This window comes from Thunnus thynnus, chromosome 3 (genome assembly GCF_963924715.1).
Source record: "Thunnus thynnus chromosome 3, fThuThy2.1, whole genome shotgun sequence".
Lineage (NCBI taxonomy): Eukaryota > Metazoa > Chordata > Actinopteri > Scombriformes > Scombridae > Thunnus > Thunnus thynnus.
The window spans coordinates 8020684-8045068 of NC_089519.1; the positions used below are offsets into that span (position 1 = coordinate 8020684).

Consider the following 24385-nt stretch of genomic DNA (forward strand, 5'->3'; position numbering starts at 1 on the left):
CGCGCCTCTCTGGTTTGACGGTTTGGAAACCGGTAAAGCGCTCACAAAGCCCGTAGTGGATTCTCAACGTGGATACGGATTTACCTGATTAAACAAAGAATATATCGCTGCAAAACACAAAAACAAGACTTAAATCAACAAAAACACACCAAGATACCCCAACAGGTAAAAATTCGTACATCTTTGTAAACAATATCGCTATCAAGATTGTATTGTTAACGTTTGAAATGTTATGGCGCTCCACGTTTTTACATGATCCAGACCGGCGTGTGTATGATGAAGAGAGCTGACGCCAACTTGTTACTGCCCCCTACAGACTGGACTGGTTAAACAAAGGATTCAGCAGGCGTCAAATAATACTGAGAATACAATGAGTAATAACGTCTTAGCCCTTCATTGTTGCCCTGAATACAGACCTACAGGCACCCCCCGATTTCATAATCATTTACGTCAATCATAGGTAATTTCACGTGTAAAATTACATGAATTCCTCTCAGAATTGTGTTGTTTTTAGATATTTGGTGTTTGGCTCTTGACTTCTATTACTGGCACAGTATCCACCACTTCAAAGCTACATATACATATCATAAACTTTTTTCATATGAAATTAAATCCAGCACTTTCAGTTTGAAAGCATAAACTTGTAGTAAAGGTTTTAGACAAAAACTATCATACACCAGAGAGTGTTGAACTAGAGTCAAAGTGTGTGTTACCGCAATAGACGCTTTACACTTATCAAAGAAGGAAAAGCACTTCATTTAAATCCGGAGCAGCAATTAACAATTAGACACAGGTGTTATTTGTTACACCTGTAGACAAGTCAAAATATTCACTGTTAAAAAAAAGTCTCACCTTTGAATTGAGACACACATTTATAAAGATTAATTGGCGTATGGTGCATGTCATAAATAGATATAGGAAATTTTAAATATGTGAAGTTTGTTTCAACAGCCGCAGACTTGAAGTTTGTATTGTGGTTGAAAAAAAAGCCCATCAGAGATAACTGGATCCTCAATTTTCATGCATTGGCTGGAACATAAGTTTGTTCCAGCCAAAGTTTTTCTGAATTAGTCAACAGGATACAAAAAACATTTGCAGTTCATGTACGTGTGTTGTTCCTCCTTCTTTTTCTCTCACTATATTATTATAATTATTATTATAGTAATACAGTGTATTTGTAATGCAGAGATTTCTTTAATCAAAATTAAAATCACAAAAAAGAACATTGCTATGATAATGACAATAATCAAGATAAATAACCAAAGTGGCTGTCTTTATCACCCAGAAAAAACATTAACATGCTGAATTAATTTTAAATGCTTTGCGTACCTTCTTAAAATACTTTGATTTGAGCTCAGAACCCTGTTGATAGTAATAATATAATACAAACTATATTAAGAAATTATATTCCTATATTTCTAAATTACACAATACACAGATACAAAAAAGCTGATCCATTTTAAAACATGTTTATTGGTCATATACAAAATAAAGTAAGCTGTTTATCAACAAACATACAGTATATACATCAATAAATTAAAAGATGCATCAGACTGATGATGAAACAGTTAATTTCATGATTACCAATACCTTGTCATCATCACTTACGTATCTACAAATTGAAAAAAAAAAAGAAAGTACAATAATTTAGTTGAAGATAAATACTTACAAAGACTGTCACATTTTAAGTATTTTCCCATAGAAAGTACTGTTGTATAATAATTTATTACACCCCATACAGAAATATTACAAAACACAGAATTTGCTATTACAAGGGCTTTTCTGAATAGGCTACGCCATATTCACACAAACTCACTACTTTTCTATAGCTTTAAACTGACCATTATATACTTTTAGATACACAAAAATATCCCAGCTCCCATGAGCAACCTGGCCGAAAGCTCACCAGTAGACACATGTGGTGTGATGAAGAAAGAATAAAAGGTTAACAGGAGTAAAATAAGGGAGGGAAACAGAAGAAAAAGTTAAAAAAAAACAAAAAACAAACAAATAATGTGATGTGATTCCTGGACTCAGGGTAGGATTTCATGTTGGAGGTTGTGCAAGTGACGAGTGCAGGGGCAGCAGAGGAGGTAACTTGGGAGGCAAGACAAACATTATTATTGATGAACACCAAACAAACGATCAAAGGAATCCTTGGTTCATTTACTCTCATCGATCGGCATTGGAGGTGGGTGAAAGGGCCTTTAGAGTCTGGTGGCGTGATTCACTAGGCAGAAAAACATCTGAATGACTACGTAGCGATTGGCCGGGCAGCGAGATAAGGAGTTAATGATTTGCATCTTCTAGAATAATCGGATGTTTTGAAGGGCTCGGCAGCCTGCTGAGTTAACTTGCTGACACTTTGTAGAAAAAGATAAGTGGTGTGAGAAAGCGTTTTTATCGAATGTGTCTCCACCATTCCCTTTCCTGCTCTGTAAAATATTTATGAATGCGGTTTGGGAGAGGTTGCTTGGGGTTTGTGATGAAATGTCTTTTCATAAGGAGGATGTGACCCCTCTACAGACAGCGGAAAATAAGGTCAGCGTGTCTCAAAAGCTCATAAACTCTGTTATGAAAAGTCACCAGGCCACCCTGTCTCATAATCACTAAAGGTTACTGTTGGTCAGCTGATTGTGTCGGCTGAGTGAAACGTCTGCAATGTTTCACCTCATTTGTAAGTAAATAAGAGACCAAAACACTGGAGAAATACTACAACCACAAGAAATTCAAAGTCTGGAAGACAAAAATAATGATATTCTTGAGTTCGACTGGAGGCCTTGCGGGACAGCTACACTATATTTTGCATCTTCTTGGAAATGCATAAAAAATATTTGATGACTTCATGTCTTCACAGTTAATTGAATACATTAAGTAACGCTGGGAAGAAGCAATGTAAGCCACAACACTTAAAGCCAATTTTAAAAACAGAGACAAACTGACATAGCATTTGATAACCAATTATAGATTGCTAAACACTCTGTATATAAGCTCTTTCACCTTGTCACATCACACTGTACCTGCAATTATAAAAGAGACAATTTGACACGACGACTACGATAGCATCACTGCTCCTGTGCAGCAGGAGTTCTAATTTCGCCCTAAACAGTTTGCATAATTAGAGATTTCTATTTAACAGCAGCCACAGTCTTGACACATTTATGTTTACGCAGTATGCATCCTTTTTTAAAACAATGAGAGCATTAAAAAAAAAATACAAACTAGGTGAAAACATATTGTTTAACAGTGGCACATACAGTTCATAATATGTCGACAAGTACGGGGAAGATTTGTAGTTTGCTTCAGCTTGACACAACCTATTCTTAGCACGAGTTGACTTCCCTCTTGTTTTACACCAACATGACCACACACACACCACACAGGACTCACCAGTCAAAAACAGAATAACATCATTCAACAAGCAAATGTAAAAACAGTAAGGAAGCAACAGAGTGAGAGAGAGAGAGAGAGAAACAAAACGTCAACAAAATCTTATCAAATAATATCAATTCATTACATCATTACAAAACAGACAATCATAAATATACTGGGTGTGACACCTATAGCTGCTGTGTCTGAATATCATTCATGTGATTTTTTTTTAAATGTAATTTTCATTTGACATTGCTGACATTTGTAGCTCTCTGGTTTCATAGTTGACTGGACATCCAAATGGTTATCAGTGTAAAGAATATGGAGAAGTAACATGCTTACACATATTATTGTTTGAATTTTGTTTTATATTATTGTAGGGTACAGATGAGGACACACCTTACTAATGTTAATAACTGCACAGCAGTAGGTTAGCTAACCCCCTTAATCTTCACAGTGGAAAATAGTGGTTCAGGTAAAACATGTTGTTGCATGTATGTAATGTTTTCATCATTGTAAATTGCATCTATTTCAATAAATGACTCAATTTAAAATCATGTTTTCCTTAGTTTAAAAAAAAAAATAGTTTGAGGCAAGTGTACTTCATAATGGTAAACCTCACTCTTTGACAGACAAACCATTAAATAACAGAATAGATTTTTCACTTTGTAAAACACCAAATACAATAAACAAATGCCGTTTCACTTCCTGACTCTTACAGTTCAAAAAAACAAATAAAACAGGAACAACATTAAATATAGATAACTATATAAAACATACACAGCAGAAACAAAATATCTTTATCACACACATTACAAAAATAACTTATTAAAAAAAAGGGGTGATGCAGCCAGAGTGGCCCATTGTTGAGTTTCACATCTCTGTTACTTTGCCAGATGACCTGAATACACAATATCCTGAAGCTTGTGAGGTTAACCATAACACTTCCTCATCTCACTGGCCAATTCATCTGCAGTAAACGAGCCTCGAACACTGCAAAGACCAGAATAAAGCCACAAAGGCCTATTCGGAAAAAAACGGGAAATGGGTCTGGCAAAAAAAAAAGAAAAATCATAAGTGCAGATAAACACACGAGCTAAAACACGTCTGCAGTGTTGGAGCTGAACGATGGGTCCTGGAGGACATAGATTTTACGATTAGAGAAGGAGTGCAGTTACCCACGGTGTCATCACCCGCTTCGGCCTGATATCAAACAAGGATCAAAGTCATACCCATGAAATAGTGAACGTTATAGTTACCTCGTCACATACCTACACAGCACACCACACGCTAGTTCACGGTTACACACACGTGCCTAGTCACTAGAGAAAAAACAAAGCTATTCAGTAGTTAAGCCACTTTTGGTACAATTGCAAAATAGAGAGATACTGTATATCAAACAGATTTTGTTAGATGTTTTTTTTTTTTTTTTTTTCTTTTTGTACAGGTCGTTACAAACAATGCAAAGATAATCGTCTTTATAAAACTCCAGACTCTACCATACATTGACAAAGATTCTTTGAGTATAGAACACCACATTAGACTATTTTTATGGTAAAGCTCGTGTGAAATGACATCCCATTTGTGTGACTGAAAATTGAGAGAAAAGGCTCAAAACCTGACATTAAAAATGTCTCTGCCAGCTGACTGAGCTGTCAGTCCTCACATCTACACTTGCAAGGGTGAACTTTGTGGTTAAAAGCGAGAGGAATGCAACGTAAACCACTTTGATTTGAAGCAAAACAAAAGTTGCAGTAGATATAATGACCTAGATTTCTGAGCCAGTAGCCAAATTAATAAATATCCAGTATGAACCAAGTAATTCACAAAAAACAGATACTTTCCTCCTTTCCAAAAAGCATAAAAAAATTTAGATAAATATGAGCTTCTGTTCTGCAGATCATTGTGTTTGCAAGTAGATGAACTGCCAGGTCACATGAATGGGTGTTATTATTATTATTATTATTATTATTATTGTTATTATTATTATCATTGTTATTAATAATCCTGATAGCTACTACACAGCTCGTACAACAACGCACAGCGAGAGTTAAATGCTGTCGCAACCTGATTCCTGATTGGTCAGTGTATCCCATTAAGCACAGGTACAAGCAACCACCTGCACTGAATCTCCACCGTCCCTCCACAATTCCTCACGTCCTCTTGACGCATATCGTTAGGAGACGAAGGCACTTTGTCCTTCCAAATTTCTTAAATATATAATATGTTGAGAGGAACTCAAACAGACAGAAGACGACTTTATCTTAATTCAGCTGTGGTGTTCGAACGACAATTTCCCTGAAAAATTCTCACGCACCGAGCTGAGGTCAGTGACGTAGGATTCGGTCTAATTTCTCTCTATGGTAAGTTGTTGGGTTTTTTTGTTTTGTCATGTTTTTTTTGGTAAATATCAATTGGCTTCCCCCCCACCCCCCTCTTTCTGTTAGATCCAGGAAATACTGTGTATAATAATGGAAGCCAGTTGGAATTGAAAAATGGAAGGACAGAGAAAGAATAGGTAAGAGAAAGCGAGAGTCGGACATAGAAAGAGAAGAGACCGTAGAAAAAAATACAGCTAACTAAATATAGCAATACCAAAACGAACACGCGCCACAGAATTTCACAGAATTCCTGATATATAACATTTCACACACAGAGAATACACTTTGGACCTCATGTGAATGACAACACAGTACAAAACAGTAGAAATACAGTTACCACCATTGTGTAATATATATTTTCTATAGTACTTTTCTGAAAAAAGTTCTTGGCTAGGCGGAGCATGATGGGACTTCTCTGCAGCCACTGAAATCAGCAGGTCACATGAAATCTTGTGTATTCTTTTAGAAGTGTACGGCAACCAGGGACCCCGCACTGTTTGTGTCAATCTAAGTGACAATACTATTCTTTCCAATTCCGATACATATGTTTATACATATGTAATACATGCATTGGCTTAATGTTCTACATCTTGTTTCAGCCAAACAACCACTTCAAATGTAATGTGCAAACATGTGACATGATTAATATGCACTTACTGATATCTAGATCCACCAGCAGTTAAACTTGACACTGAACATTTGATTGATTTGAATGATAACTGAACAAAAAGGCATGATTTTTTTTTCCAAAGATTTTTGGGCAATTCCATATTTTGATTTCTTTTTCTCCCTGGCCTGAAATAAAAATGACTTTTCCAGACTTTCAGTGACCGTAGGAACCCTGTGTATCTGTCCTGTGCTAAATGATCATGCGCTGACCAAAGGCTTGCATCTTTATAGTCTCAAGAATCTCCCTCTGCTTCCATCCTCTCCTTCACCTGCACTGATCTGAGACAGGTGACGGGAACGTGCTAAGGGCGACAGGAGCATAACTGCCCAGCTGTTTGAAGTCAGTGCAGGTGGAGGAGAGGCGGCCAGCAGACAAGAAGAATTACTCTGCTGCAGCTGAACTCCATCCCGACACACCCCCATCTATCTTTTCCCTCCCTCAAGACCGCGCATCTGTTTTTGACTTCACTATTGTTATCACGCTTGTTGCTGTTGCAACCTTCCCTGGTATGAGCGGACCAATGACTGATGACGCTACCCCTCCGCCTCCTCCTCCCCCTCCAGCCCGGACCCCGACCCCAACAGTGGGGCTACGGGCCACAGTCCTGGCAAAGGTCTGTAACGCCTCGTACTTAGACCTCAGAGCGTCCAGCTCAACGCGCATGGAAGCATTCTCGTTGGCCAGTTTGTCCACCTCCTGCTGCAGCTGGGCCTTCTGCTTCTCCAGCTCCTCCTTCTGGGTGACTCGCTTCACCCGGCAGCTGGCGGCGTAGCCTCGGTTCTTCAGGGTGCGCCGCCGCTGTTTCAGTTGCAGGATCTCCTCTTTGGTGAGCCCTCGGAGGTGCTGGTTCAGCTCCCGCACTGACATGGTCACCAGCTCGTCGTCTGTCAGGCTGGTGCCATTCTCCCCCGGCTCTCGCTTCACCTGTAGAAAGTGAGAGCAAGAGGGAGAGTGAAACAAGAGCCTGAAAGTATACCAAGAAGATCGCATGAGCAATGTACCAAAAATAAAGAATTCAGTGTTTTAAGTGCACTTACCTTCAAGGCTTTGTTTCCTTTGTTAGTCGTCGTCATGCCACAAGAGCCTTGCTCTTCTGAACAGACCTACAGACACACACAAGAACAAAATATAATAAAAGACAGCTGAAGGTCTGTGTAAGGCCAGCAGTTAGAGCTTTAAAAAAGACCATCAATCACACTGCCTTGTGATCAATATAAACATATTAATAGTATCAATATGTATGAATACCCACCAGGACACGTGGCAACATACCAAATCCAAATCTACTGCTAGAGCACTGTTGTGTGAACATGTTGCAGTATTATGCATCTGTATCAAAGTGTATGAGTGAAAGTGACACACAAACATTTCTTAGAATTTCCCTAACTTCCTGTTTCCTGGTGGTTACCGCAACAGTGCCCACAACCTTTGTGTTGTTGAGCTCTTATTGGTTGGCTTTAGGCCAATAGGAATGAAATGAGCGTGAAAGAAGAGGAAGTGGTAGAATTTGTGGGAAGGACTCCAGGGGAAAAACCAACTGTTAGAGCTCTGACACACGCATACACACACACACACACACCTTACCAGAGTCTGTAGCGCAGAGACTGGAGAGAAGTATAAATAGCAGAAGTAGAAAGACAGATATAGACTTACACCTAACAGGTATAAAAATGAATGTGAAAAATTCTGAGAAACCAAATAAAAATGATGTATACGCATTTGTGACAAGGTGGAAACAAGAGACAAAAGGATGGAGACACACAAGTCAACAAAGAGGGAGCAGGGAAGTGCACAAGATGAGATCAGTCCTTAGAGTACACAGCTCCACAGATGAGCATCTCCACAAGCTCTCAATGAGATGCTTTGTGTGGTGCATTGGTCTGGCTCTCATCTCTCAGACCTGTGTATGTGTGTGTGTGTGTGTGTGTGTGTGTGTGTATGTGTGTGTGTTTGCGCAATAAAGGGCAGCTATTGTTACTGCTGCTGGGCGATCATCATGAGACCAGTCATGATGACTCAGCAGATTCCTGATCTCAGTCTCTCACCCCTCCCTCCCCTCTCTCTCTCTCTCTCTCTCTCTCCTCTCCTGCTGTGCAAAATTTCTGCTCTCCTCTGTCACTATTTATCCCCCCTCCCTCTCTGTTTTTACACCGCTGACAACTCTCTAACTCCTTCCTAAAATGTGAGTGTTTGCCCAAAATACATCTGCAGGCCGAGGAAAGCCTAAAGGACAGGCACCACGGGGGGGGTTGGGGCGGGGAAGTAAGGGGGTCAACAGGGAACCTGCTTGCATGTGATTAGTTGTCCAACGGACAGTGAAGTGCGGTTGTCCTCAAAGCATAAAACCTGCTTTTCAGCCAAACCGCCACATCTGATACTGCTGAATCAGAAGTTTAGTTAAACCAATCTGCTGATTAAAGGCAGCCTGTTCTCTCACTGTGTACATTTTTACTCTGCTATGTATTTCACATCAGGGCCAGGTTAAAAAAAATGGAAGACGCAGAGCTGCGATTAAGTTTCATTTCTTTAGTCAATCACAAGTTGGGTAATTTAAAAGGCTCCTTGTTTGAGGGAAGTGATGACATCTAAGTGACACCAGGCAGCGTTTCATTCTTATTCTCTTCTGTCAGAGGCACGGCACTGAGCATGCTAGTGAGCCTCTTTCACAATGCACCTCTGTCTGTCTATGTGTGTGAGTGTGTTTGTGTGTGCGCTGCCACAGATCCTACAGTTATAAATAGCTGTAGATCAAAGAAATAAAAAATGCACGCAACAAGCACATACAAGCACACACACACGTCAAATGCACAGCAACTAAATTATTTGTGAAAAAATGCTATGTGAATGAGGAAAAGAGTGAAAATCCTCACACGCGAGGTTCCGAGCATTTGACTCGAACACTTCAAGCGCTCCTTAATGGTTTAGGATCAGCCAATTATGAGCGGTCTTTCATTTAAATGTGTAGATATGGAGTTTCTTCTCAATAACCAAACGTCTCCCATCCTTGTGTTTTGCTGGGATGCTGCGTACCCTCCCACAGCTGGAGGTGCATCTTCGCACAATAGATGGATCAAAGGCATGAAGACTGAGGGTGGCTGTTGGGGATGGGGGTGGGTGAAGAGTGGGGGGAAGAGTGAAAACAGAGGGGCAAAAAGGAGGCTGTTTTCCTGCCAGGCACTGGTTTATTTCCCCTGTGCCCAAACCCCAACCCCCCTCACCCCCATCTACATACAAACAAAAAGCACGCCGACAAGCACATACATCCCCCTGCTGCCATGCCAGTGGGGTACAATAAAACCCACACGTAAAACGATCGACTGCAAGTGCACAAATGTGCAAATGTGGTTATATTTAAAGTGTGAGACAATATACTCTCTGTGAGGAAATTGGTGAACATACTGTGCATGCACGGTTCAGAGGTTTGTGGTTTCCTCATTTCAACAGCTTCTTGTTTGGGATTTGTAAACTGTCTTTGATAAAAAAGCAACTAGCAAATGGGATTATTAGAGAAGCAAAAAGGGGATTCATCTATATTCATACTGACACAACTCCATGCTAATCATCTTTGGTATCTGCAAACATATTTGTCTCAGACATCACAGCTTACTTTTAATGACATGTTCTTCAGAATAATAAAAATCTTTCACTATATGTGGTTTTTAAATGTGTTATGATCACCAGAAATGTCAGATTTAGCTATGAATAAAATACACAGTAACTGATGGACATATTTATGTAATTGTTTCAACTCATCAAATGATATTTTCAACTCTGATCAGTTAAGAAAGAGATTATGTTGGTGCAGGAACTACAACTAGACAACAACTAGCTACAACATTTGGTTCATTGTTGATTATCAGCAGATTGATTTCCGGAATAATAGATTAAATGTTGGTCTATAAAATGTCAGAAAATAGTAATGTTTTTATATCTTAAAACCTAAAGATATTCAGTTTATCATAGATGACAGCAAAAACAACAAATATTCACACTTGAGGAGCTAGAAGCAGTGAATGTTTGGCATTTTTACTGCAAATTAATTTTCTGTCTATTGACTAATGACTAATTGTTTCCGCTCTTATCGTGGCACATCTACTTTATTATTATTATTAGTAGTCTCTAGAGTCGTGGTAGTAGAGGTGGAAATTATGAATCACTTTTCAAACAGTTTCAAATTGTTTTGTTCAGTTCAACTCAGTCACCAACTCCATAGTTTGCATCACTATTGCATCACCTGTTCAAAGGTAGTTCAGTGTGTACATCAGTAATCGCGTCACTGTCACCTCGACGTTCGTCACCGATTCCGTCTTCATTTCAGTGGTATGTTCAGTCTAGTTAAAACTGTTGAGTTCAGTGCAAAACTTGGCCTACAAAGCACCGTTTAAAAGGTTAATAAAGCAGCAGACAACTACTTCCAAAAGAGTTATCACATCACGATTGTTTCTAGGTCTTTTAATAAGCTTTTAAAATGAGGAAAAAAACTTACTGTGAATCACAGCTGAGCTGACAAGAAGCACTCTCAGTCACCGGTTAGCGGAGCTTCACTGCTAAACGCTATTACTGATCTGGTCAGTGACAACGATGATTCGGTACAGTCAGTTCTGTCTGAAGATTAAATGTTAAACATGTGTTTGTAGGTGTACTGAGCATCTCCAAGTGGTAGTGGTGGGGAGGATATTTAGTTTGGATACTATTTCATCAAGGTTAGACAATAAAAAAACCTGACCTACACCACAGCATACACCTGCAATAAACAAGTTTGTGTGTGTGCTCTCTGGGAGCACAGGCCATGTGTAAGTCACCCAGGTTAAGGATCATCTGCTGTGCAAAGGCATCGCCATTCATCTTGAGCTACGACACACACACACACACACACAAAGTGCCAGAGGTGTCCTTCCCATAATGCTTGCGGGGTGGTCGCTGCGGTGTGGTCAATGCCACAGCCACTGTTGCTACAACAGACAGCATTTTTGCTGTGGCAGGCTGGATTTTTTATGGAGCAACTGAAAGAACGCTGACGACTCAAGAGCAGAGCTGCTTACAGTTACAGCGGAGCGACAACACACACACAAACAGCACACACACACAAACAGCGGACAGGACATGGGGACAGGGATGGGAGAAGAGGTGCAAAGTGGTGGAGATGAGTAAAATACAGACAGCAGAGAGGAAAAAGATAAGAAAGCGAGGAGAAAAGAGGGCGAGGAGGGTGGTAGGATAGCAAGGTGAAGACAGACTAGGTAAGAAAGGAGGAGAAGGCGGGGGGGGGGGTTTGCTGGTGGTGGTGAAGGAGGACTGAAAGAATGCTGACGTCTCCAGAGCTGATTAGCGTTACAGCGGAGACATCACACCCACAGCCGAGAAAAATGCTGAGTATGGAGGGAGGACGGGGTGGGTGGGGAGGTGGTGGGGGGGGAGGGGGGTGCAAATGACAAGGGAGAAAGAAGAGAAGAAAAAGAGAGAGGCAAGTGAGTAGGGAGGAGGAAGAGGAGGAGGAGAGAGAAGGGGATGGAGGAACGCCGATGAGGAGGAACGGGACGGGGGAGGGGGGGGAGGGCAGAGAAGGAGGAAGAAGAGGGGGTGGGAAAGCGTTTGGGTGAAAACGCATCCTCAACACATTTGTAAGAGCTTAGCTGCTGGGTACGGAGGCGGGTGGAGGGGGAAGAGAGAGAGAGAGAGAGAGAGGACCAGGGAGGGAGGAATGGATGGAGGGGGATTGGGGTCAAAAAAAAAAAAAAACCCTGAACTCAGCAACGACACGACTAAAACCTCCAATTAGAAAAGTTCTGAAGCAGATCCAATGCAATAAAACTACTGCTGACTGTCTCTCTCTCTCTCTCTCTCTCTCCCCACCTTCTCTCCTCTCTCTCTCTCTCTCTCTCTCTCTCTCTCTCACACACACATACACACACACACACGAAAAGCTTCACATCCTGTCTTGTTGACAAATCAAGTCCTGGAGAAGGAATGAAAACGAGGCAGAAGGTGAACATGGTGATCACGGGGCTTTTAAGATAGATTAAAGAGCGCAAGAAACAGAACAAGACATAAAGCACTACTCCTTTCTCTTCAAGTAGTGCAGACGAACAGGAAACTGTGCGCATGAGTTTGTGTGTAAGTGTGTGTGTGTGTGTGTGTGTGTGTGTGTGTGTGTGTGGCTGGCTGGCTGCAGACTGAGTTCTAATTAATCTTGTTTGAGAGAACCTTTTGCTCCGTCCACTGCCGCCACACAGAGAGGAATTTCTTAGAAAGACACTACCTACTTAAAGGCTGGTGGCATGCTCTCTCACACACACATACACACACACACACACACACACACACAGAGGAAAATAAATAGCCAGATTAGACGCTTGCTTCAAAAACGACCCGGGGGCTGGTGTGCGTGGGTGTACGCAGAGCATAAACAAGCTGGCGTATAGAGAATGATCAAGAATAGATCGTAAGAGTCACAAGTCATTTGTGATGCTGTGGCAAGTCTGTCTTTACTGAATAATCCGACCGTAACAACTGTCTCCACTGCGCCTTCTCTCTCAGCCAACTCTGTGAGCGAATAACGGAGAACAAAAAGAGGCAGACACACAGCAGGACACCTCAAGAGTGCCACAAACCTGGGCTCCTGGCTGCAGTCCACCTCGCCTGTGTTTTAAAAAAAAAAAAAAAAAAAAAGAGGGAGCAGTGCTCATTGATCTAGTGTGGGCTAAGGGTGTTGAGGGAGTTGGTAAATAATTAACGGTGAGCGCTGTGTGGAGGCTAATTGAGAATTAGGAATCAGATCAGCGATAATGGCAACCTGTGTATAGAGAGGCCCATAGCAGAGATGCAGGACCGTGGAGAAAGGGTAGTAGAAGGGAGTAGAGAGCGAGGGGGAGAAAAGACACCAGTTTGAGCTCCGTGTGTGTGTGTGTGTGTGTGTGTGTGTGTGTGTGTGTGTGTGTGTGTGTGTGTGTGTGTAGAGAGAGAGCAGGAAGCTATTAACTGGGAGCTATGCAGAGCGTGAAATAAGCACGATAACAAAGACAAAGAGGGAGAAAACACAGGGACAGTGAAGGAAAAGCCCCTCGTATACGTATCCTAATATATGGAGAGAGAAGAGCGATCACTTTCACACTTTTCTGAGAGTTCAGAAAGGTGTCTGTGTGTGTGTGTGTGAGTGTGTGTGTGCGCACACTGGTTAAGCGTGTGCGAGAGTGTTTGTGCAAGTGTGTTATTAAAGGCGAGAAAAAGTCCTGGCGTCAACACGTTTTTCCCATTCCAGGTAGTAAGTCGGAGTGTGATGACAAATTTCCCAACACAAGCAAAAAAATAACTGCACTGTCAGGCAATCGAGCCCTGGCTCCTTTTTCTTCATAAGTGCCTTTTTTTTTTTTTTTTTGAAGAGGAGAGAAACATACTGTAGGTTAAGTTGGTGCTCTCTTTGTGTGTATGAATAACAATCGGAGGGTTGCGAGGGAGACAGCGGTAAGTTAGACGATAGGTTAAGTTTGTTTCCTCCGGACGCTGCACATCCCTGGTCAGCGAGACTGACTAGTTTCAGAGCAAGAGCACAGTGAGCGTAGTGAGACTCGGTGTGGACACATTCGTCATTATCATTGACATTAGTGAGAAAATATCTGAAACTTCTCTGGTGAACGTTTAACTACGGGAACGCACACGAGGAGCTGTGGCCTTTTTCACTGGGACATTCCTGGTGACCATTTTAAGGTTTCCCATTTGCTGCCGCTCATTCAAGATGGTATGACAGGCACTACGGCTCACACACACGCACACAAAGGATGCAGTATGTGCGTGTACATGTGCGAGTTGCATTGTATTCATCTTGCTTTTTCCCCACTTAATACAGTTAGTTTGGTTCATTACTTTTTAATTTCTGTGTCATACCAAATATGTTTCACCTTCAGATTAAAAGACACAATTCATGGTAACTTATATGCAAAACTCAAAGAAAAACATCAATATTTCACACACTTCAATATAACTTTAAATTACATGTTTATATGCAAAATTTCACATAAATTATACACTAAATAGCAAGCAAGAAAACTACAAGCTGAAAGTTTTCCTAATTAGTAACACTAACTGGATGTTTTATATGTGTCAGTCTTCAGCATCCATGAACGGCTGCAAATAATGATTTTTTTAAAAATAATATTGAAAAACCCCAACAGTCCAAAATCCGAAGATACACAGAAGAAAGCAGAAAATTCTCACAATTGAGAAGCTAAAACATTTTCTTCTTGAAAAATGTATTTAACAATTATCAAAACAGTTGCTGTTAGTTTGATGTCGATCATTTCAGCTCCATGTTAAAAATATCAATCTCTGTTTTTTTTACCAAGAAAAGTATCACATGGTTCAAAGTAAAAAGGTGAAACAAAATGAAACTCATTTTTTTAGATTATTGAGATGACACATTGAACAAATTCACTTTTTGGGTGACAAAAAAAACTCCCAGAGATTCTAGTGTCAATACAAGACAAAAAGAAGAAAGAAAATAAGAGTTTGAAGAAGATCAACTCAGTGATACACAACAAACATTATTAGGTTTAAAGTTAAACTTCATCCCATCAGATAAATCTGATCAATTTGAAGGTGATTTGATGAGGGATTGTAAAGATTCAACTCTTTTTGTACCAAAACAGCTCTGATCTGTAGTTTCACTACTACACAACTAGGCTTCACTGTGAACAAAGAAATTAAAACTAAGTGGAGAAAAGTCGTTGAATTGAAATCATTTATTTCCACAGGTGAAAGTGAAGAGCTGGTGCTACATGTGATGCACACGCTTATTATTTTTGTTCCCTTTCTTTGCTCCTTGGCATCGATCCACTATGTGTGTGTGTGTGTGTTTTTTTTTTTCTAAATTTTATTTAAGAAGGTTCAGAAATTCATACCACAATTCTGGGATCGTCACACTGCAGTTAAAAAATGCGGCAAGTCGGCGCATGGAGATGATGCAACTGGTAGACAACCACTGGTACGGATGCTCCTGTTACTGGAGCCTTGCATCTCGCAACAGCCACGGTCTCCTTTAACTGGAGCCTCCTCGAAAAGCTCCAAAATAAACCCAGAGGTCCTCGGAGGGAAAACATGAGAACTTTATTCAAAGAGCGCTGATCACAGAGTGATAATTGATACAGAGAAGCGGCTTTGTAATACTGGTGTCTGAACACACCACAATCACTTCAGCACAGAGGGCTGGATCAGTGATATGAGCCTCTTAAACTCAACTTAAACTTGTTTTCCATTTCCTAATCCTTTTGACTTTTCATGCATGTTGCAATGGGATTTATCTTGATTTCGTACAGTTTTTCGGTTCTCAGGGAGGTTATGTAAATAAGGAGTCAAGACACTTGTAGAGGGAGGGTACATTTAACACACACACAAACACACACACACACACACACACACACAAAAAAGGACAAGCAGCACATTCACACAGAAGCAGAAAAACAGTGGAGCATAGCGATGATTATGCACCAGATCTGCTTACACCATATTTCATCATTACTGTGGAGAAAAAACACTCAACTATTGATCTGCCCCACTGCTTCTATCTGCTTCTCTCTCTCTCTCTCTCTCTCTCTCCAATTCCGTCTTTAATTCCTGCATTTACTTCTTTCTTTTTTACTTCTCTCTCACTCGTAGAAATTTGCAAGCATAACAAGACTTTTCTGAAATGGATCCCAGTAGTAAACAAGATCATAAACACGCAGACTACTTAAAATTTATCTTCCAAGCACCAAACTCTCTAACGCAACCCCCATGCACAACACACACACAGAGGAGGAGGAGGTGGACACAATATTGTGAATACCTGTGCAATCTAATGCAATCCAGTACGATAGCCCTGCAATAAATGCTGCCTTTGTGCAGCTTCTGCTTTAATGCAATCCCAGAGGAAGGATAGATATATAAACCTTACCAACAGCAACGTTTTATTATGTAATGCTGTACAATATCAAAACATTATTAACCATCACATCATTATAGACTTTAATCCAAACTCATTTACATTTAAGGCTGAGTATTGAATTTACTGACTTTTTGCCACAGACCATGATGTGTCCACAGCACCGAGTATCAAAACCTGTCAGGTACCAGAAGTTGGCATTGAATGCTTTCTCAGTTTCTTGTTGCTTATTCTTTCATTTGATATTTCCCAGGTTACATCACAATTTGGCTGATTTTAATTGATTTTTATTTAGGTGAAGTTCTTGTACGGCTGCTGATTGCTGAGACGAAACTAAACACTGCTGCGTTTTTTGTTTGGCTTGTGTTGTTAAATGAGAACAAGGGAAGGTTTATACAGTAGAAATACACTTTTATGTTCCTTATACTAATCAAATAAAAGCTTGTCTTTGTAGTATATAAGTACCAAAACTCAGGTAGCTTATTGGCAAAAAAATGACGACACTCAGTCCTATACTGGCAGGAAGTTGAACATTAATAGCTCCACAGAAGTGAGATTTATAGGAGGGCTATTGTATTTTATTGCATGTTTGTAGGTGTCCAACCCTCGTAAACGTCCACTAAAACACAAACCAGACAATACTAATGGCTAACATGAGGAGAGTTGCAACTAAATATTATTCATCATTGATTAATCTGACTAATTTTTAATCGACTGGCCATTAAAATGTTAAAAAAACAAACCTAAGTTGACATATTCAAACCTACAAGTCCTCAAAATTAAACAACCACATAGGTCATTTGTAGCGTGCGCTACAGAACGACCCACTGGAGCGTAATATGCCGCTTACCAAAACTGTTAAAAATCACTGTTAAAAAATAATAATGTTTCATGATGTGACAACGGTGTGGTTAAGGTCTGGTTAGGTTTAGGCACAAAAACCACTTGGTTAAGGTTAGAGGAAGATCATGGTTTGGGTTAAAATGATCACATGAAACGTGGTTATTCATCGTTGTCATGGCAACAGTAAACACCACAACAATCATTGCTACACTTTTTTAAAAATGTCCTGACTCGGGGTTGGAAACGGGAAGTGAACAGTGGCCTCCTGCAGCTAAGTTTACTTTTTTTAACTAACTATCTAGTCATGCACCCAACACTCCAACCCGCCCCCTCCTAATAAGGAAGTCACCTTATATGTCATCATGAACATGTCATATGAACCGCCTCACTTCCCCGGGTCATAACTACTATGGCTGCTAGATAGCATCTGTCACTCAAACGTAACTATAGGCCCTGAATTTACAACCTATACTGTTGTTTATCTTGGGACGACAGGCTCATTCAAACAGCTTGTTCTGTCCAACCAACAGTCCAAAACCCAAAAATTATTCAGTTTACTATTATATAAGAGTAAAAATAACAGCAAAAATCCGCATTTGAGAAGCTGATACCAGTCAGTTCTTGGCGTTTTTGCTTTAAAACTACTTATCGAGTATTTGATCGACTAATTGATTAATCAACTAATCATTTTATATCTACACATTAGTGCATCTCTTCCTTCCAGCTGAGTAAACACTTGTCTTAGCTCAAAAGCTCTTGTCCCATCCGTCCTCCCTCACAAAACCAGAGGAGGTTTTACACAGTGTTTCATCAACTTGACCTCTCTACATACAGGGAATCTAACAAGTTTATATGAAAGCGCGCGCACACACACACACACACACACTCCTGTGATGTGGTAAAACAAGACTGATGTTACACTCATTACTCAGGGCTTCCTCCTGAAGAGAGAAGCTCCAGGTCAGACATCATGAAGGGATGAAAAGGAATCAACTGCCTAACAAAGAGTGTTGTAACAGCCAACTGATAGTAAAATTACTTCCCATACGTCGTCTTTCTACACTTTGCAAGTACAGCTAGAAACTCTCACAGTTTTTAAAAATTGGTGCTTACAGTGCTCCCTCTCTCTCTCCCTCTCTCTCTCTCTCTCACACACACACACACTCACACAGCTCTACATCAACTAGATCCTAGCATCTTATAGGTGTTTTATATCTCCTACTCTCTTGGTTCGCTCTCTCTCACATGCACACACACACACACACACACACACACATGCACACACATGCACACGACAAGGCAAAGAAACTAGCTGTGGTAAAGTGAAAACGCCATCTGTCAAGCGAGAGCGCATTTGCTTCGCCTCAGCATTTTCGGGGGAATGCCTTGAAGACAAAAAGGTCCTTGTTCTCAATCTCTCCGCAAATCCCATCTCTCATTCTTCCTTCATCCCCCTTGCTCCGCGCGCCTTGCCGCTCCGCCACCATCAGCAAAGTTGCACACATAAGCATTGGTCAGCGTTCAATTACCGTGAACACCAGGGAAGGATGGGGAAAGTACTTGACAGAGAAATGCACTTCAAGCACTGATTAAATACTGATACCAAGTATAAAAAGCTTAGCCCCTAGGTTGTGTGTGTATGTGTGCTTACACGCGTTGAGAGAAGGAAATGGGAAACTGTGTATGTGTGTGTTAGAGAGAGAGAAAGGGGGGGGGGGGGGGGGGGGTGCTCTCCTCTCCAATACTGATACAACTGTTTCATCATTATGACCCTCTATTACAGTACTCGCCAACTTGCTTACTACATACTTTTGATACACTCCGCAGAGTGCTGACTCTAACTAAAGCGGCTGATATGGAGTCATTAGGGGGTGAAGTTTCTGTTTTTCTTGAGCCCACAGAGCTTCCCTATTACTCTTCCGTGTTTAAGAGTTGCAGTGCTCATGGGTTGCTACCTGGCAGCAGATAATGGCCCATCTACATGAGATCAATCAGAGGCTATTCGGTTGCAACGCATTATAGGTCATTGCTTTCTTTTTTTAGCAGCAGTCTGGGTTAATGAGCAGTCAGTGTTTAACATCAGTGTGTGCTTTACTCCAACTTAAATTCGATATTTATATATATATATATATATAGACGGGTGACATATTCAAGGAAAAAAACAACATTAAGAGTCTTAGTAAGGTGTTGTGCCGCCACCACATGCCGCCAGAACAGCTTCAGTGTACCTTGGCATTGATTCTAAAAGTCTCTGAACTCCACTGGAGGGATGAACACCATTTTTCCATAATTTCCATTCCCTCATTTGGTATTTTGATGATGGTGGTGGAGAGCGCTGTCTAACACGTCAGTCCAAAATCTCCCTTAGGTGTTCAATTGGGTCGAGATCTGGTGACTGAAGGTCATAGCATATGATTCACATTATTTTCATACTCATCAAACCATTCAGTGACCCCTCGTGCCCTCTGGATGGGGGCATTGTCATCCTGGAAGAGACCTCTCCCATCAGGATATAAATGTTTCATCATAGGATAAAGGTGATCACTCAGAACAACTTTGTATTGATTTGCAGTGACCCTTCCCTCTAAGCTTGGACCCAAATCTTGGACCCAAACCATGCCAGCAAAATGCCCCCCCACAGCATAACAGAGCCACCGGATCCCCTCACTGTGGGGGTCAAGCATTCAGGCTTGACTTGTCTGACCATATCACTTTTTGCAACATCTCTGTAGACCAGTGCCTGTGGTTTTTGCACCACTGAACTCTCAATGTGCATTCATCTTTGTAATGAGGGGTTTATGCACTGCCACCCTGCTGTAATATCTCTCTCTATGTCATCATCGAAGGACTGTTTTTGCTGACACAGTCTGATCACATCCTGCACTGACATTCTCAGTCACCTGAGGAAGAGTTGCTCTTCCGTTTTTACTTACATATCACACTAATGCACGAACATCATGCTGCACTGTTGACCACAATTTCCAATCCTATTTACTGATGTCTTTCCCATAGATCTAAATGCAGATGTCACTTAAGTTATTGTTACTAATGAAACACCTGCCAGGTGAGCCATCTTTGTGACTGAAGCTGCTGCCCACCCGTGCCCCAACAATGAACCCTCTTCCAAAGTCACTTAAATCGTTTCCTTTTGCACATCTTGATACAAAATCAGAATAAACTAGGCCTGCTCAGCATTTTTATATATGTCACAGAGCATGATTGGATGTTAATTGCTTAATTGCACCATGCAGTGCACCTGTGTGGAAGCATCTGCATTCATTATGTTGCTCCACTCATTTACTCAGATTTTCCCTTCAGTTTGTCACCCGTCTATATATATTTAATGATATTTATACACAATGATACATTTTTATTTTTAGACTTCTCACTAAAGGTGAGTGAGGTCACTACAATATATCAACGGCAGCAAGAATCATTGGTTGACTGCTCGAGACTGTGAAATTGTTTTATTCGATCAGTCAAAAGTGAAAGCTGAATAATTTACACCATATGTGTCATGCCTGTGTGCACATTCTTTCCATTTGCCATAAATCCGCTTGAACTGAGGATGTATAAGAGCCTGTAAACCTGACTGAGAAAAAAAAATAACACATGTAGCACTAATAACATTTCAAACACCCACATGAGTCTCTAATTATCCCATAAACACGTCAACATCCACTACGGGACCGGGCCTATTTATTACAAAGCCAAGCCCCCGGTACAAACCGAGCTCTTCCTTCCCTCGCTTCAGACCTTTGTCCGCCCGCCTGCCGCCGGTGCCATGTTGCCATGGCTCCCTCATGCCTCCGCTCTGCTCGCGCAAACGTTGAGAAATAACAACGTTGTGATGAATCAGCATCTCTGCCGCGAGCCCGGCCGGTGCACAGCGAGGCAGAACCGGGAGATAGACCGGCTCACTCCGTTTAAACCGGCAGTACAAGTCACTTAAACGTAAAAAAACAACAAAATACCATCTAATGTAAGTAACGTTAGAGACATAAGGTGAAGGCCTGTCTGAAGAACAGCGTCTGACACAAAGCAAATGTCACAAACAGCCGCTGCCCTCTCGCTCACCAGCTAACCACTGGACGTTTGACAGTTACACAAACACCGCAATGACAGTTTATTGTTTGTTGTCGTCGCTAGGCTTTTTTTTTTGTTTGTTTCCTTTTTCACAAGTCACACTGCCAACTAAGCAAACAGCGAGGGAACGAGAGGATATGTCAAGAGTCTGTAAAAAATAGTCCACAAGAACAAACTAGTGAACGAACAGCTGACTGGCCATCTTACCTGTGAAGCAGCGACAGACGAGTCAATCTGCCAACTGACAGCGGCTCGCTGAGTCCGCCGCTGCCGCTTCAGCACCTCCGAGCGCGGACAGTCGGAGGAGCTAACGTTGAGGTTATGTGTTGTTTGTTATCGAGGGTTTCCCCGCTGCTCTAAGCTGTTAGTTTACATTAAAAGGTTTCGCCCCCGGCTCTTCTTACTTTCAGCCTTTTCTAAAAATCTAGTCATTTCTAATAGCCAGGAACAAGGGAATCCCCATGCAGTCATACCAGCGGTACAGACAGCCGACCCGCACGCTCCTCTAATTCCGACACATGCCTTCTTTTTTTAAGCTTGACAACCGCACACCCCCTTTGTCTATGTTATTATGAAATCACCAGTTGGTCGGCCGGCGTGGCCGTTCAAGCGACCGACCGGGTCTCGGAGCTGGATGACGACCGGATCGTGATGATTCAGCACTAGCTGACTACAGCCCTTTAAACGAGTTCGGCTGGACGGGACAGCGCAGCGGTAGCGGCAACGGCAGCGCACAACGGGACAAGCGGCAACAGAAGCTCGACCGCGCTCGGCGGCGGCGATAGCGGCATGGCAGCGGCGGTGGCCGTGCACACTCAGCAAAAACAACACATCTATATTCAGCACTTTTTGAGGAATTTCAGTTTTTTTTAGATTTCGACAGCTGACTCACCAGAAGTCAAACAGACGCCTTTTCGCCCACCGCACCGTCGACGGTTGAGGTTCGCCGATGGTTGGTCGACCCGGTGCGGAGAGAGACAGTTGGAGAAATGTTTTTTTTCCGCTCACGCCTTCTCGCAGGTCTCTACATATATCCACTCCTTCCTCGCTTGTTTTAGTCTGTGGTCGGAGGCGCCAGACGTCAAATGATGTTTGGATCACATGGTTTCATTCATGAAGGATCTACGCAGCCCGCATTTAAAGAGACATGAGACACCAGCCTACTACTTTGTGATGGACTGTATGCTACAGCCAGGGTGGAAAGTGTGACAAGACAGCCCCACCTCTTTGCTAATGTCTAAACTTAGAGCTAACATTTGAAGAACTGATTGGCTCAAACAATAGTACACTGATGGAAGGAATAAAACACTACTACTACTGATGCTTGAAGAACGACGCTGTTATTGTTGTTGAACAGCATCAGAACTGGGAAATTCATAAATTTAGCAAATTAAATATGACATCAGCAGAGGTGGAGGTTTGCATTTTGTTCCCTATTTGAGTTTTTTGTGATCTCATCAAAAAAAAGACAGTTCTAAAATGGGGCTACGTGTTATTTAAAAAGTGGAAAAACTGAAAAAGCTACATTAAAAAAAAACTGTGCATAAATAGAGATAATCTACTGTAACACATAATTAACACAGTCAACACAAACATTTATCCACATACAGTAATAAATTCCACACAGAGATATAGGCTACACTTTTCTGCACAGGTCCCGCCGATGATTTTCACTACATAAATCTGATATGTTGTGCTTCCTCTAAAAGACGGATGTGATACGGCAGAATCAAAAAAATAATGAGTTCCTGACTCAGGCTCCAGCAAACAAACTGTCACTTCTCACATTCACAAAAACTGTACAAAAGATATTTACCATTTTATAAAGAAGTTTCATGCGGAAATATGTTTTGTATGTGTCAACAGATAAAGGCCTACATGAGTATATGACACTGTGGGGATCAAAATCAAATTTTCACAGGTTTAATATGCAATATTAAGTTAGTTTTTGTTAATTTTACAGGCAGTTTTTAAATGACTGGTTGGCTGCCTGAAAACATTGAAATCTCACTTTTCCCACTCTGTTCTAGTGCAGTACTAAAGACTGAAGAAGACAAATAGTACCATAAACCTCTATAAACTCATCATATATCATTTACAGTACAATTCAGAAACATAACGAAACTGTAAGGACCAATGTAAAGCAGTTCATCAATATTCCATTTCCATTTTCTGAGAAACTAATGACTTTCTGTACAAGACAAGAAAGCACTCAACCAATATCAGCAGCCTATTTCCAGATAATGCCACTCACTTTATAAAAAATAGTTACTGTTACATATTCAAAGACTTACATTTCCACTTGGCGTCCACAGGCCTCTAAGAAAAAGAAAGTGAATCTCTGCCAAGCTGCTGAAAGTGAAGACATGTTTTGAAATATCATTTGAATTAGTCGTGCTATTTTTTTTTAAAACAAAAAATGACTATTATGTAGACAAAACATAATCATACAGCAGGTTGAGCCAATGTAGGATTACATTTCAAATTGTGTCTCCAGGATTTTAATAGCTTTTTTGTCCCCAAATGCATCTCAATAAGCAGTTTTGGCAGTTTTTCCATCCAAAAGGAGCTCAGGACATTTTATCATCACTGACTGATAAAACTGAGATGCAGAGGTAGTAGTGGAAAATCTCAAGTACAGTACTGAAGTAAGATTTTGAGGTACTTTTGTGTATTTGAGTATTTTGAGCTATGTTTTCCCATTTTATGCTACGTTACATTTTGGAAAAATATTTTTTACTCAATTTATTCAACAGCTATATTTGCTGCAAAGCTAATTTGCAGTTTTAAAAAAAGGAATTTAAGGATTTTACATACAAAAAGTAAAATCTAATACTTTTTTTTAATACACCTCGACTTCTGCTTTCATGTTAATGCATCAATATTAATATATCTGTTAAATAATATAGTAAAGCTATTAAATATAAAAAGGCAATAAGTACTTTTACTTCTATAACATTCCAACTGCAGATTTTTTTACTTGTAATGGAGTATTTTTACATTGTAGTATTGCTGCTTCTACATAAAGGGAAGTGTTTCAATACTTCTTCCACTACTATATGAAGACCTTTGTGCATATTTGATTCTCAGATAAGCATCAGTAGAGCAGAACACAGGACA

At 40.8% G+C, this 24385-nt stretch overlaps 1 protein-coding gene across 3 annotated transcripts; it reads right to left on the reverse strand.

The window, feature by feature from the left end:
• Positions 1-1453: 1453 nt before the first annotated feature.
• On the reverse strand, positions 1454-22406 carry mafgb (v-maf avian musculoaponeurotic fibrosarcoma oncogene homolog Gb). Of its 3 annotated transcripts, none has more exons than XM_067583774.1 (3): positions 22158-22406; positions 7461-7526; positions 1454-7347 (listed from the first exon to the last, which is right to left on the reverse strand). In XM_067583774.1, the coding sequence occupies exons 2-3, from the start codon at positions 7494-7496 to the stop codon at positions 6862-6864; spliced, it is 522 nt and encodes a 173-aa protein (XP_067439875.1). In that variant the 5' UTR covers positions 7497-7526; positions 22158-22406; the 3' UTR covers positions 1454-6861. The 3 variants fall into 3 exon arrangements, with proteins under 3 accessions (XP_067439875.1, XP_067439884.1, XP_067439867.1); XM_067583783.1 differs by lacking the exon at positions 22158-22406 and adding an exon at positions 21473-21945; XM_067583766.1 differs by lacking the exon at positions 22158-22406 and adding an exon at positions 7676-9605.
• Between the last annotated feature and the right edge of the window lie 1979 nt (positions 22407-24385).

What these genes read in the sequence shown, in the direction of transcription:
- mafgb (XM_067583766.1), bottom strand. Translation starts at nt 7,735, where the DNA reads ATGTTCACACAACAGTGCTCTAGCAGTAGATTTGGATTTGGTATGTTG. An exon ending in GTATGTTGCCACGTGTCCTG is followed by an intron (nt 7,527 to 7,675) that starts GTGGGTATTCAT and finishes GTGTGTCTGTAG; the next exon opens with GTCTGTTCAGAAGAGCAAGG. An exon ending in AAGGAAACAAAGCCTTGAAG is followed by an intron (nt 7,348 to 7,460) that starts GTAAGTGCACTT and finishes CACTTTCTACAG; the next exon opens with GTGAAGCGAGAGCCGGGGGA.